Raw genomic sequence first — 16,437 nt, 5'->3', positions numbered from 1 at the left:
CATACTACCCAAAACTATCTATAGATTTAATGTGATCCCCATAAAAACACCCATGATATTTTTCACAGAACTAGAACAAATAATTTTAAAATTTATATGGAGCCACAAAAGATCCAGAATTGCCAAAGCAATCTTGAGCAAAAGAACAAAGCTGGAGGTACACCCCTTCCAGACTTTAGAGTATACAACAAAGTCCCAGTAATCAAAACAACATGACACTGGCACAAAAAACAGACTTGTGGAACAGAATAGAAATCCCAGAGGTAAATATATCTTTGACATAGGCAGCAAGAATATACAATGAAGAAAAGACAGTCTCTTCAACAAGTGGTGGTGGGAATACAGACAGCTACATGTAAATCAATGAAATTAGAACATCCCCTTACATCATATACAAAAATAAACATAAAATGTTTTAAGGACCTACGTATAAGACATGACACCATAAAACTACTAGAAGAGAACACAGGCAAAACATTCTATATGTACATATTATACATACATAAAAAGAAAGAAATACTGCTATTTGCAATAATGTGGATGGACCTAAAGAATATAATGCTTAGTGAAATAAGTCAGACAAACAAAGTGAAATACTGTATGATATCACTCATATGTGGAAACTTAAAAATAATGCAAATGAATTGTATGTGCAAAACCGAAACTGATTTATTACAGATATAGAAAACAATCTGTGGTTGCCAAAGGGGAGACTGAAGTGGGGAGGGACGTATTAGGAGTATAGGATTAACAGATACAAAGCACTATCTATAGAATAGATAGGCAACAAAGATATACTGTATAGTACAGGGGATTATACCCATTATCTTGTAATAATCTATAATGGAATATAATATAATGGAATGAATCACTTTGCTCTACATCTGAAACTAAAACAATATGGTAAATCCATTATACTTCAATTTTAAAAAAAGTTTATAGAAGTTTCATGAAAATGAAAAGAGTAATCATATCTCAGATTATGTGGCTTTTATTGATTTTTCCTTTGCTCTGTGAATTCTTTAATATTTTCATCACTAAAATGGGCATATGTTACTTTAACCACTATTTTTAAGTAATCGTATTAAAATATAATTTATGACATTGAAAATACTGTGTAACCTGAGATAATGAATAAAAACAATTAAAAAACAGTAATGATTCTCAATTCAGTTAGGTATATGGTTTCCATGAAAAAGTACTAAATCGCTAACGAAATATTCATAGTGTTATATATGCATGAATGCAGGTTATATTTTTTTCTTTAAAATTTTTTCTCATTTTCGAAATTTTTAATTTTCTTATTTTTTGAAATTAAATGTGCACTTAAAATTAGGAGAAAAATACCAAATACACATTAAAATTTTAAATTAGGAAATTTCTTGGTAATACAAATCTACATACCTTATTTTCACCACAAACAGTTCCATCTTTTACCCACATCTTTTCACTGTTTCTATCATTATATGGATAATCCACTGTAACACAGATTTTTCCATTTATGTTGCTATAAGTAATAGTGGCATTCGGAATAGTAAGTATAGTTGTTCCTTCATATGTACATATTATTTTTCCACATCGCAGATCACTATAATTTACCAACAATTAAAAATCATTAGTTTTCAATACAGAGAAATATTACGATATCATTTCTAAAGGAAAAAGACTTAAATAAAGCATTAAGGCCTGGTAAAAATGTATGCAACTAGTTCTGAAACACCAAAAACTACGACGGCCTTTCCTGCATTGTTAATAAAAACATTTTAGTTAAAAAATAAAAAAATAAAATAAAATAAATAAAATAAAATCCTTTGGAATATGTTATAAAAAAAAACATTTTAGTAATTATGAACTACTTCCTATTTGGCCTTATCACTTTTTTGGTAACAATTCTTTACACATTTTTGAATTTTTTTTTTTTTATGATTTTTAGGGCTGCATCTGCAGCATAAGAAAGTCCCCAGACTAGGGGATGAATTGGAGCTGCATTGCCAGCTTACACCACAGCCACAGCAATGCAGGATACGAGCCACATCCAGACCTACATACACCACAGCTCCTGGCAATGCCGGATCCTTAACCCACCGAGCGAAGCCAGGATGGAACCTGCATCCTCGTGGATACTGGTCGGGTTCATAGTCTGCTGAGCCACAATGGGAACTCCCTACACTTTTTTTATTCTTAAACATAATTTCAAACTTATTCTATCCTAAAACTTAAGTAAAAATTTTCTAATTGCCAGACTGATTGGATTTTCTCTTCTGTTTTACAAACATAATGCGTACTCTCCACATTATGGGTTCCAAACTGACAAGATCTTGAGGCATACATTCAAGAAGCAGTATATGCAATAAATATTAACACTGAACCACTAAGATATCTCACAGTGTTAGTGCCTAAACCACAGGGAAAATCATGAAAGTAACCAGAAAATAAAAAAGCATTAATAAAAAAGAACAAAAATAAAACTTAAGGCTGACTTTCCAAAAGTAACATTGGAAGTCAGAAGATTATTGAATGAAAAAGTTGATATTAAAATATCTAGTGTCTTCCCATTCTGTATGTAAAGAAAATGTCTTTCAAAAGAGATATGGCATTTTCAGACAATACTCAAGAACATTTATCACAAGCAGTCTTGGATTAAAGAAAAGGTAAACAGAAATATGTCTATTCAGCCTTCTGCCTGTTGTTTAACTGATTTTTGTTTTGATACTGAATTGAATGAGCTGTTTATATATTTATATATTTTGGGTATTGTTGGTCACATCACTTGCAAATACGTACAGCTTTATCAGACTGATGAAATTTCTTTAGAGTGTTTATCATGAGTCAGTTCTATGATTTGTGAAAAATCAGGCACAAAATAAATAAAATTGTGAAGTTAAATCTAAATCAAGGGACCGTGATCTAAATGTGCTCCCCAAATCCCAGAAAAACCATCACACACACAACACACACACACACAATCCCAAGGAAAATGGCTTTAGCGGTAAATTCTTTGAAATATATTAATGAAAAAATAGTACTAGTTTTGCCCAAACTTCTACAGAAAATGACGATGAAACACTTTCCAACTTAGTTTATGAGGCAGGTATTAGCCAATATTATCAAAGCCAAAGACATCTCAATATAATGAACATAGAACAAAAATCCTTAACAAAGTATTAGAAAACCACATCTAGAATTATATGGAAATGATTATACACCATGGCCAAGTGTAATTTGCTGAGGAATATAAGAATGAGCTAGTATCTAAAAGCCAGTTCATAAAATAAAGGGGAGGAACATATAACCATCTCAAAGGACAGAAAAAGCATTTCATAAAATCCAGCACTTCTCATATCCTTCCCCATACAGGTTATTACACGATACTGAGTAGGTTTCCCTGTGCTTTGCAATAGGTTCTCATTACTTATCTATTTTATAAATAGTAGTTTATGTATGTTAATTCCAACATCATAATATATCCCTCCCCCCAACATTTCCCTTTTGGTAACCATAAGGTTGGTTTAGAAATGTTTGAGTCTGTTTCTGTTTTCTGAATAAATTTTTTGTATGACTTTTAAAATTAGATTCCACATATTAGTGATCTCATGTATTTGTCTTTCTCTGTATGACCTACTTCACTTACTATGATAATTTCTAGGTCCATCCATATTGCTTCAAATGGCATTATTACATTCTTCACTGTAGCATATGTGCACATCTTCCTTATCCATTCCTCTTTTTAAAAACATTTTATTGGAGTATTGTTGACTTATGTTGTTGTGTTAGTTTCAGGTGTACAGGAAAGTGAATCAGTTATAAACATACATGTGTCCATTCCTTTTCAGATTCTTTTCCCATGTAGGCCACTATAGATTGTTGAGTAGATTTCCCTGTGCTATATAGTAAGTCGTTGTTACTCATCCATTCCACACATAATAGTGTGTATATGTCAATCCCAACCTCTCAATTTATTCCTCCTTCCCACATTTCCCCTTTGATAACTGTAAGTTTGGTTTCAAAATTTTTGAGTCTGTTTCTGTGTTGCGAATAAGTTCTTTTATATCATTTTTATTAGATTCCACATATTAGTGATCTCATATGATATTTGTCTTTGTCTGACTTACTTCCCTTAATATGATAATTGCTAGGTCCATCCATGATTCTGCAAATGACATTATTTCATTCTATTCTATGGCTGAATAATATTTCATTGTATATATGTACCACATTTTCTTTATCCATTCATCTGTTGATGGACATTTAGGTCGCTTCCATGTATTGGCTATTGTAAGTAGTGCTGCAATGAGCTTTGGGGTGCATGTATCTTTTTGAATTATGGTTTTCTCTGAGTATATGCCCAGGAGTGGGATTGCTGGATTATTTGGTAGTTCTATATTTAGCTTTTTTTCCTTTCATTTTAAAAAGTTTTATTGAAGTACAGTTGATTTACAATGTGATAATTTCTGCTGTAAAACAAAGTGATTCAGATATATGTATATACACATCCATTCTGTTTTAGATTTTTTTCCCCATATAGATTATCACAGAATATTGGGTAGAGTTCCCTGTGCTATACAGCAGCTTCCCATTGGCCACAAATTCCCTATACGACAGCATATATATGCAAGTTTTTAAAGAACCTCCATACTGTTCTCCATAGTGGTTGCACCAATTTACATTCCCACCAAAACTGTGGAGAATTCCCTTTTCTCCACAACCTCTCCAGCATTTATTGTTTGTAGATTTTTTTAATGATGGCCATCCTGACCTGTGTGAAGTGATAGCTTATTGTAGTTTTGATTTGCATTTCTCTAATAACTAGCAATATTGAGCATCTATTTTTTTCCCCACACCCATGTTATATGGGAGTTCCTAGGCCAGGGATTGAATCTGAGCCACAGCTGTGAACTATGCCACAGATGAGGCAATGCCAGATCCTTAACGCACTGCACTGGGATAGAACCTGCACCTCAGTAGCAACCTGAGCTACCACAGAAACAAAGTTGCATCCTTAACTCATTGTACTACGGTGGGAGCTCCTTGAGCATCTTTTCATGAGCTGTTCATGTATTTTGGAGATTAGTCCCTTGTCAGTGGCTTCATTTGCAAAGGATTTTCTTCCATTCCCTGGGCTGTCTTTTCTTTTTGTTTATGGTTTCCTTTGTTGTGCAAAAATTTTTAAGTTAAATTAGGTCCAACTGTTTATTTTTGTTTTATTTTCATTATTCTAGGAGGTGGATCCAAAAAGATATTGCTGTGGTTTATGGCAAGAGTGTTCTGCCTATGTTTTCCTCTAAGAGTTTTATAGTATTCAACCTATGTTTAAGTCTAATCCATTTTGAGTTTATTTTGGTGTATGGTGTTAAGAGGAGGTTCTAGTTTCATTCTTTTACAGGGAGCTGTCCAATTTTCCCAGTACCACTTATTGAAGAGACTGTCTTTACTCCATTGTACATTCTTGCCTCCTTTGTCTTAGATTAGTTGACCATAGGTGTACAGATTTATTTCCTGGCTTTCTATCCTGTTCCATTGATCTATATTTCTGGTTTTGTGCCAGTACAACACTGTAGCTTTGTAGTATAATCTGACATCAGGGAGCCTAATACTTCCAGTTCTGTTTTTCCTTCTCAAGATTGCTTTGGCTATTCAAGGTCTTTTGTGTTTCCATACAGATTTAAAAAATTTTTGTACCAAGTCACTTTGCTGTACACCTGAAACTAACACAACTTGTAAGTCAACTATACCCCAATAAAATCTAAAACAATAAAAATTGTGCCATGTACATGTCTTTATGTGTGTGCAGTACACAGAGCTACCATGGAGGGATATTCCTATAACACACATCACATGTGATTATCATAGAACACATATTCATAATATAAAATAACCAGATGCAAGAAGAAACAGCTGTACATTACTGAGTGCCCAAAACACAAAAACTAAGATGGGCCACATGCCAAAGAATTCGGGATGAAAAACAACCAGAAAAAGATGACAAAATCAGTAAGTTTAAAATGATTAGAATCCTAATAAGTTATCAAAATGTTACAAAAATAAGATTCTAAGAAGAAAATGGAGATTTTATAAAGCACTAACTTCTAGAAAAATATATAGTCCCTTTCCTAGGTCAGTTTCCCAAGGCTGTAGAAATAAAAACAAAAATAAACAAATGGGACCTAATCAAACTTATAAGATTTGCACAGCAAAAGAAACTATAAAAAAGAAAAGAAAGTTTATGGAATAGGAGAAAATATTTGCAAGTGATGAGACCAATAAGGGCTTAATTTCCAAAATATACAAAAACTTAAATAACTCAATAACAATAAAACAAACAACCTAATTTTTAAGAAGGTCAGAAGAATCAAATAGTAATTTTTCCAAAAAGGAAATGCAGATGGTCAACAAACACATGAAAAGATCCTCAACATCACTAATCATCAGAGAAATGCAAATCAAAATGACAATAAGATATCATCTTACACCTGTCAAAATGGCTATTGTTAAAAAGACCAAAAAAAGTGTTTGTCAGGATGTGGACAAAAGAGAAAAGGAGTGTAGCATAGATGGGCATGTACATTGGTATAGCCACATGAAAAACAGTGTGCAGTTTCCTTAAAAAGTTTTAAAATAGAACTATCATTGCCTAACCTGGCAATTCCACTCCTGGATATTTATTGGAAGAAAAGGAAAACACTACTTCAAAGAGATATATGTACTCCAATGTCTATAGCAGCATTTTAAAAATAGCTAAGATATGGAAGTAACCTAAGTACCCAAATGAATAAAGATGTGAGATATACCAATATTATTTATATATTATATATATTATAGAATATTATTCATCCATGAAAAATGAAAATTTGCCATTTGCGAGAACTTGGATGAAACTGGATAAGTATATGGCTTCATGAAATTAGAGAAAAACAAGTATTGTATGTTTTTATTTTAATGTGGAACATAAAAATAAAACAAATATAACAAAACAAAAACCACAGAACAAACTAGTGGTTATGGGGTGGGGGGTGGGGGGTTGAGAAAGCACAAAATGAGTGAAGGGGATTAAGAGGTATAAACTACTAATAAAACAATTATGTCACAAGGATACACAGCACAGGGAATATAGTCTGTATTTTATATTAACTTTGTATAGTGCATGATCTATCAAATGTTGAATCACTATATTTTATATCTAAAACTGAGATAATATTGTAACTATATAGAAAGTCATAAATGTATGCAAAATTTCCATTATGGATTATTTGTAGAATCCAATATAAATAGAAAAAATTTTCTATGTGTGTCAAAAAATTAAACAATGATACAGGTACAAATAAAGCACTAGATATCAATAGCAAAATGACACAGATATTTCAATTAGTAGAGAAGCACTTTATAGCAGCTAATATAAAAACATCAATTATTTAAAGGAAAATATAATCATAACAGCTATAAAGCTTCCTTTAGTCAGTATATGCTTTAGCAATTGTGAAACAAACTTCTGTGTTTCTGGCTTTGACCATATGAGAAAATAACTTAGAAATGTAAAATGTATTTTGTATATATTTGTAGTGTCTAACTGGAAGTAAAACTATCACTTTACGTTCATGTTTTTAAAATCAGAGATACAGGAGACAGGATTAAGATGGCAGAATAGAAGGACTGGAGCTCAACCTCTCTCCTAAAAACAACAAAATTAACAACTAAAAGCTTTGAATTCTTCACCCAAATGGACTGGAAACCTTAAAAAAAAATATCTTACTCCAGAAGAAAAAGAGGAGGACACGTCCAGGGGTAGGAGTGGTGGTTTCATAATATAAACAACCCCATACCTCCTGGGTGGGAAGCCCCACAGACTGGAAACTAACTGGTTCACAGAGACTCACCTACAGGAGTGAGAGTTCTGAGCCCCACATCAAACACTCACGTATGGGGATCTGGCACTGGGAGAAAGAGCCCCTGGAGCATCTGGCATTGAAGGCCAGTGGGGCTTGTGCACAGGAGCTCCACAGGACTTGGGGAAACAGAGACCCCATTCTTAAAAGGCGCACACAGATTTTCACATGCATTGGGTCTCAGGGCAGAGCAGTCTCCATAGGAATCTGGGTCAAACCTGACTGCAGTTCTTGGAGGGCATCCTGGGAAAGCAGGGGTGAATGTGGCTTGTTGTGAGGGAAGGACATTAGAAGCAAAGCTCTTGGGAATATTCAGCAGCTGTGCCTTTCTCTGAAGGTGGCCATTTTGGGAAAATCTGGCCCCACCTGTCAGTCAGCACTGAAAAGCCCCAGGGCAAACAACAATCCAGGTGGGATCACAGCCCCGCCCTTCAGTAAACAGGCTACCTAAAGACCCCTCAGGCACACAGCTGCATCTAATCCCATCCAGAGACTAAGCCCCACCCACCAGTGGGCAGGCATCAGCCCCTCCCATCAGAAAGCCTACTGCAAGGCTTTATACCGACTTCAGCCACAGGGGGGCAGACACCAGAAGTAACAGAGGCTCTGACTTTATTATTGGTAAAAAGGTCACCATACCAAAAACCTATAAAAATGAAAAGACAGAGAACTATAACTCAGATGAGGGAGAAAGGAAAAACCCCAGAAAATCAGCTAAGCCATGAGGAGATTCTCAGCCTCCAGGAAAAAGACTGTTGATGCTGAAAAAAGACTGTTGATGCTGAAGAGGATGCAAGACATTGGAAATAAACTGGAGGCAAAGATGGATAACTCGCAGGAAACATGACTAAAGATATACAAGACATAAAACTTAAACAAGAAGAGATGCAAAGCAATAACTGAAATAAAAAATTCACTAGAAGCAGCTAACAGCAGAATACAGGAGGCAGAAGAACGAATAAGTGAGGCAGAGGACAGATTATTGGAAATTATGGATGTGGAACAGAAAAGAGAAAAAAGATCGAAAAGAAATGAAAAGAGCCTCAAAGAACTCTGGGACAACGTTAAATGCACCAACATCTGTATCATGGGGTGCCAGAAGGAGAAGAGAGAGAGAAGGGGACAGAAAAAATATTCCAAGAGATAATAGCCAAAAACTTCCCTAACATGGGGAAGGAATCACTCACTCAAATCCAGGAAGCACAACGAGTACCATATAAAATAAACCCAAGGAGGAATATACCAAGACACATATTAATCAAACTGATCAAAATTAAAGACAAAGAGAAAATCTTGAAAGCAGCTAGGGAAAAGAAACAAATCACATACAAGGGAACCCCAATAAGGTTATCAGCAGATTTTTCAGCAGAAACTCTGCAGGCCAGAAGGGAATGGCATGATATACTTAACATGATGAAAGGAAAAAAACCTCCAACCATTATTACTTTACCAGCAAGGCTCTCCTTCAGATTTGAAGGAGAAATCAAAACTTTCACAGATAAGCAAAAGCTGAGAGAATTCAGCAACACTAAACCAGCCTTATAACAAATACTAAAGGAACTTCTCTAGGCAGAAAAGAACAAGAGAAGGAGGAAAGAAAAAAGACCAGCAAAAACAAATCCAAAGCAATTAATAAAATGGCAACAAGAACATACATATCAATAATTACCTTAAATGTGAATGGACTAAATGCCCCAACCAAAAGACATAGACTGGCTGAATGGATACAAAAACAAGACCCATATATATGCTGTCTTCAAGGGACCTACTTCACTTCTAGGGGCACACACAAATTGAAAGTGAGAGGATGAAATAAAATATTTCATGCAAACGGGGATCAAAAGATAGCTGGAATTCCAATACTCATATCAGACAAAATAGACTTTAAAATGAAGAATATTTTAAGGGACAAAGAAGGACATTACATAATGATCAAAGGATCAATCCAAGAAGATGATATAACAATTTTAAATATCTACGCACCCAACATAGGGTCACCATGATATATAAAGCAACTGCTAACAACCTTAAAGGAAAAATTGACAATAACGCAATAATAGTGGGGGACTTTAACACCCCACTTACAGCAATGGACAGATAAACCAGACAGAAAATCAACAAAGAGACACAGGCCCTGAGTGATGCATTAAACCAGATGGACTTAATAGATATCTATAGGATATTCCAACCAAAAGCAACAGAATACACATTCTTCTCAAGTGCACATGGAACATTTTCTAAGATTGATCACATCCTGGGCTACAAATCCAACCTCGGTAACTTTAAGAAAATTGAAATCATATCAAGCATCTTTTCTGACCACAACGCTATACGACTGGAAGTCAACAACAAGAAAAAAACTGGAAAAAACACAAACACGTGGAGACTAAACAACATGCTACTAAACAACCAATGGATAACTGAAGAAATCAAAGAGGAAATTAAAAAATACCTAGCAGCAAATGACAACAAAGATACGACACTCCAAAACCTATGGGATGCAACAAAAGCCATTCTAAGAGGAAAGTTTATAGCAATACAAGCCCACCTCAGGAAACAAGAAAAAGCTCAAATAAACAACCTCACTTTACATCTAAAGCAGCTCGAGAGAGTAAAATAGACAAGACCTAAAGTTAGTAGAAGGAAAGAGATCATAAAGATCAGAGCAGAAATCAAGGAAATAGAAACAAAGAAAACCATAGAAAAGATCAATGAAACAAAAAGCTGATTCTTTGAGAAGATCCAAAAAATTGATAAACCCCTAGCCAGACTTATCAAGCAAAAAAGAGAGAGGTCTCAAATCAGTAAAATTAGAAATGAAAAAGGAGAAGTAACAACGGACATCACAGAAATACAAAGGATCATAAGAGACTACTATGTGCAACTAGATACCAATAAAATGGAAAACCTAGAAGAAATTGACAAATTCTTAGAAAAGTACAATCTTCCAAGACTAAACCAAGATGAAATAGAAAAAATGAATGGACCAATCATAAGAACTGAAATTGAAACTGTGATTAAAAAACTTCCAACAAACAAAAGTCCAGGACCAGATGGCTTCACAGGCAAATTCTATCATTTAGAGAAGAGCTAACACTTATCCTGCTGAAACTATTTCAAAAAATTGCAGAGGAAGGGATACTCCCAAACTCATTCTATGAGGCCACCATCACCCTGATACCAAAACCAGACAAAGATACCACAAAAATAAAAAAAAACTACAGGCCAATTTCACTGACGAACATCAATGCAAAAATCCTCAACAAAATACTAGCAAACCACATAAAACAAACATTAAAAGTATTTTACATTATGATCAAGTGGATTTATCCCAGGGATGCAAGGGTTCTTCAACATCTGCAAATTCATCAGTGTGATACACCACATTAACAAACTGAAGAATAAAAACCACATGATCCTCTCAATAGACACGGGAAAAAGCCTTTTACGAAATCCAACACCCATTTCTGATAAAAACCCTTCAGAAAGTGGGCATAGACGGAACCTACCTCAACATAATAAAGGCCATATATGACAAACCCACAGCAAACATCATTCTCAATGGTGAAAAGCTGAAAGAATTCCCACTGAGATCAGGAACAAGACAAGGATGTCCGCTCTCGCCACTACTCTTCAACATAGTTCTGGAAGACCTAGCCACAGTAATCAGAGAAGTAAAGGAATAAAAGGAATCCAAATTGGAAAGGAAGAAGTAACACTATCCCTATTTGCAGATGACATGATACCATACCTAGAGAATCCTAAAGACGCTACCAGAAAACTGTCAGAGCTCATCCATGAATTTGGCAAAGTCACAGGATACAAAATTAACACACAGAAATCGATGGCATTTCTATACACTAACAATGGAAGATCAGAAAGAGAAATTAAGGAAGCAATCCCGTTTACCATCACATACAAAAGAATAAAATACCTAGGAGTAAACCTACCTAAAGACACAAAAGACCTGTACTCTGAAAACTATAAGCCACTGATGAAATCAAAGATAACACAAATAGATGGAAAGACATACCATACTTGTGGATTGGAAGAGTTAATATTATCAAAATGACTATACTACCTAAGGCAATATAAAGTTTCAATGTCGTCCCTATCAAATTACCAAGGACATTTTTCACAGAACTTGAACAAAATGTTTTAAAGTTTGTTTGGAAGCACAAAAGACCCAGAATAGCCAAAGACATCCTGAAAAAGAAGAATGGAGGTGGAGGAACCAGGCTCCCGGACTTCAGACTAGACTACAAAGCAACAGTCATCAAAACCACATGGTACTGGCACAAAGACAGAAATATAGATCAGTGTAACAGGACAGAAAGCCCAGAATTCAACCCATGCACTTACAGCCAACTAATCTATGACAAAGGAGGCAGGGATATACAATGGAGAAAGGACAGCTTGTTCAATAAGTGGTGCTGGGAAAACTGGACAACCACATGGAAAAGAATGAAATTAAAACACTCCCTAACACCATACACAAAAAGAAACTCCAAATGGATTCAAGACCTAGATATAAGACCAGATACTATAAAACTCTTAGAGGAAAACATAGGCCAAACAATCTCTGACATAAACGACAGCAACATCTTCTCAGATCCACCTCTTAGATTATTAACAATAAAAACAAAAATAAACAAATGGGACCTAATCAAACTTCAAAGTTTCTGCACAGCAAAGGAAACTCTAAACAAAACCAAAAGACAACCCACAGAACCAGAGAAAATCTTCACAAGTGAATCAGCTGACAAGGGATTAATCTCCAAAATTTATAAACAACTTCTGCAGCTCCATACCAAAAAAACAAACAACCCCATCAAGAAATGGGCAGAAGATCTAAACAGACAGTTCTCCAAAGAATACATATGGATGGCCAAGAAACAAATGAAAAGATGTTCAACATCACTCATTATTAGAGAAATGCAAATCAAAACCACTCTGAGGTACCACCTAACACCAGCCAGAATGGCCATCATCCAAAAGTCTACAAACAAGAAGTGCTGGAGACGGTGTGGAGAAAAAGGAACCCTAGTACACTCTTGGTGGGATTGTAAATTGGTGCAACCACTGTGGAAAACAAGATGGAGATGCCTCAGAAAACTACAAATAGAACTCCCATTGGATCCAGCAATTCCACTCCTGGGCATCTATCTAGAGAAAACCACGACTCGAAAAGAAACATGTACTCCGATGTTCATTGCAGCACTATTTGCAATAGCCAAGACATGGAAACAACCTAAATGTCCATTGACAGAGGAGTTTATCAAGAAGATGTGGTACATATACACAATGGAATATTAGCCATTAAAAAGAATTAAATACCGGCATTTTTAGCAACATGGATGGACCTAGAAATTATCATGCTAAGTGAAGTCAGCCATACAATGAGACACCAACATAAAATGCTTTCACTGACATTTGGAATCTGAAAAAAGGACAGAGTGAACTTCTTTGCAGAACAGATGCTGACTCTCAGACATTGAAAAACTTATGGTCTCTGGAGGAGACAGTTTGGGGGGTGGAGTGATGTGCTTGGGTTGTGGGATGGAAATCCTGTGAAATCAGATTGTTATGATCATTATACAACTATAGATGTGATCAATTTATTTGAGTAATAAAAAAATAAAAAAAATAAAATCAGAGATACAGGACATGGATATAGAAATAAATATGTGACACGTGTATTCTTGCTTTGTTGACTGAGTAGACTTAGAGATAATGAAAAACAGTAGAAATAAGCATACCTGGTGTCCAGATGTTTATTTTCTAAGTACTATTCTCTACTAAAATGAATCTGGGCTAATTGGATAATTAAGTGAATCCAGAGCAAAGGTAGGAAAAATACAATAGGAGCCAATAACACCCTTTTTTGTGCTAGAAAAATTTGTAAGGTTTTAAAGACATTGTGGCCAATTAAAAGAAACCCTCACTAGACAAAAAAGAAACAATTTGAAAAAAGTAAGCCTTAAACAAATGATGATAGTAATATATTATATACTATTGAATCAAATAACAATTGCTAATTTTGAATTGATATGAATAAATATGTATATAAATTAATAAATAAATATAGAGAAAGGAATAATTCTTTCTACATTATATTTCTAGCTTAAAGTCAGAGGCAACAATGGAGTTGGAAATCATTGATGGACTTTAAAACTAGTGGGTGAAAGTTTGAAGAGAATATGTCCATAGTTTCAATATTAATTCCTCCCCCATAAATTACACATTAAACACAAAGAGAAAGAATACCTTTACAATTGAGAGACCTAAGGAAAATTAACTTTACCAAATTATTTAACATAAAATATGCCACATTGAGAGAAAATAGCGGGTACCTTTAAAAAATTGCACTTGAGGTTACAATAACACTTCAGTGGCAAACATGCAAAAATTTATAACACAAATCCAATTATGAAAAATATCAAACTCAATTTGAAGAATATTTTATAAAATAATGCACCTGTAGTATTTTTAAAAAACCAAGGAAAAGAAACAAAGGAAAACAAAGGAAATTTTCTAGATGAAAGTTTAAAAACTAAATACAAACACTTCAATCCAGATTTGCTCCTAAACAAGGCAAAAGAGGTGGAAATACTTAATTGAGATAACGAGTGAAGTTTTATTATGAACTGTGTTTGACAGCTAGAAAATAACTATTTTAAAAAAAAAACCTGTTCTCAAGAAAGACACAATGATTTATTTAGGGATGCAGAAGCACAGTATCCAACTTCCATTCAAGTGGTTTAGGAAAAATCATTTTGAAGGGAGGAGAGGAGAGTTAGAAAAACAGAAGGATAAAGAAAATGGGCAAAATGTAAGCCACTGGTAAATCCCAGTAAATGTGATACAGGGATTCTTTTTGCTCTTAATGCACACAAGAAATTTTTTTACAGAAATTTAATTTTTGCTATCAAATCAACTTTGGAATAGTGTCAAAATAAAATATTACAGTTATAATAACATTATAGTTCTCATAAATATAATAATCATAACGGTTAACAGTTAACACTCACATAGTGCCTACTATATGTCAGCCCCTTTCTAACTGCTTTTCATAGAGTATCTAAATTCCACACCGGCACCAGCCCAATGATGTTAGTTAAATTGATATACATATTTTACATATTAGAGAAGTGAGGCACACGACTAAAGTCACACAAGTAGGTTAGCACTGAGATTAGTATTTGAAACCACGATGTCTACTTATAGAGTACATGTTCTTAAATACAGTGCTTTACTTCCTGATAATAAAAATTCATGCATTTTAAATTAGATCACTGTAAAGAATGGTCATCCTTTGTAAAATTAAAGTGACAACATGCAAAATATAAATGATCAGTCCTTCTAAGTAATGGGTCATTAATGTACCTATATGTAAATTAAATGCTCTGTGGGATGGTACAAGAGATAGTGTGGATGTGTGGGAAAGATAAGTACAGACGTTCTGTATTTAAGACATTTATAATTTGATTAAATATAATCTTCATGATCAAGTGATATTTTGATTATACATAAAGTTAATTATCTCATGGTATTTTCAAATTTAAGGCAATAAATAAAGTATCTCAGATAGATTTTTTTAAAGCATACTTAGGATGACACCGTATGTATCCTGAAGCAGTTAAACCACAGGCCCCGGACTCATCGGTCTTAGAATTAAGATGTGTAAAACAGTCTTCAGTACCATAATTTGCACCTGAAAAAAAATGTGATTAGTCATATTCAACTTACATTAATTTAAAATAATTTGTGGGTACACAAAATTCTGAGAATGTTTAAAACATTGCACAAAATAAGAACATAATTCAAAACTGAAAATAAAATCTAGTTTTAAAATTATAAAAAAAACACTTCGATGAAATATCTGAAAATTGAAAGTACTCTTGTCTACTGTCCAAATAGATACCTTGGGATTAACTACTGTGTGTAATTTATCTCCTAATTTTTAGTAAATCTAGGAATATGTAAGTATATAAAAAACTTTTTTAAAAATAAACAAGTGACTTATTGGTCAATAACGTTTTGCATAAATATGTTTACAAGTCAAGTCATTAAAATAATATCTTATTTTTTTTAGTCCTAATTTCCTCAGACCAAAAAATCTAGAAGTCACAACTGGATATTTATTATCTGAACCACACACTTACGGTTTTTAATTCTCATAAGATCCAGTCTACCTAAAGAGCAGTTTATTATCATAACTCCATCAATTCTGCTGAATTAGAGGATTAATCCAGAAACCTTTGATAGGGAGATTTAACCATGAAGAAAAATGACACAACTAAGAGGAGCCCCAGCAGACCCATCAGGATCTCAGTTGAAGCTCCTAGAAGCAGTAATAAACTGAAAATAAGCAGTTGATTTTTGTCCCAGGAGTCATTTTCAAATCTGGTCATGGTGTGAGAAATCAAAATAATTTGAAATGATTATGGAGAGACAGATATAAACATAAATTTAAATTTTTAAAATCTGTATGACACAGTGTTTACATGACTGTTCCTAGATACTCAAGAACACTAAGCAGAATTATATGCAAGCC

The 16,437-nt window shown here is 34.1% G+C and overlaps 1 protein-coding gene across 1 annotated transcript in view; it reads right to left on the bottom strand.

The window, feature by feature from the left end:
- ADAM2 (ADAM metallopeptidase domain 2) overlaps positions 1-16,437 on the bottom strand; it is a gene marked incomplete at its 5' end in the record, with an annotated part of 70,647 nt that overhangs the window by 14,613 nt on the left and 39,597 nt on the right. The window contains 2 exon segments of the mRNA NM_213957.1: positions 1,405-1,588; positions 15,489-15,594. Of these exon segments, the coding sequence (NP_999122.1) occupies positions 1,405-1,588; positions 15,489-15,594 (290 nt within the window).

This window comes from Sus scrofa, chromosome 15 (assembly GCF_054392235.1).
Source record: "Sus scrofa isolate SSC_HxYL_T2T_F1_AM1 chromosome 15, Sscrofa_HxYL_maternal_Yorkshire_Landrace_v2.0, whole genome shotgun sequence".
In the NCBI taxonomy this organism is placed as follows: domain Eukaryota; kingdom Metazoa; phylum Chordata; class Mammalia; order Artiodactyla; family Suidae; genus Sus; species Sus scrofa.
Note: the sequence above shows the minus strand (reverse complement) of the source record. Positions and strands in the feature narration are given on the sequence as shown.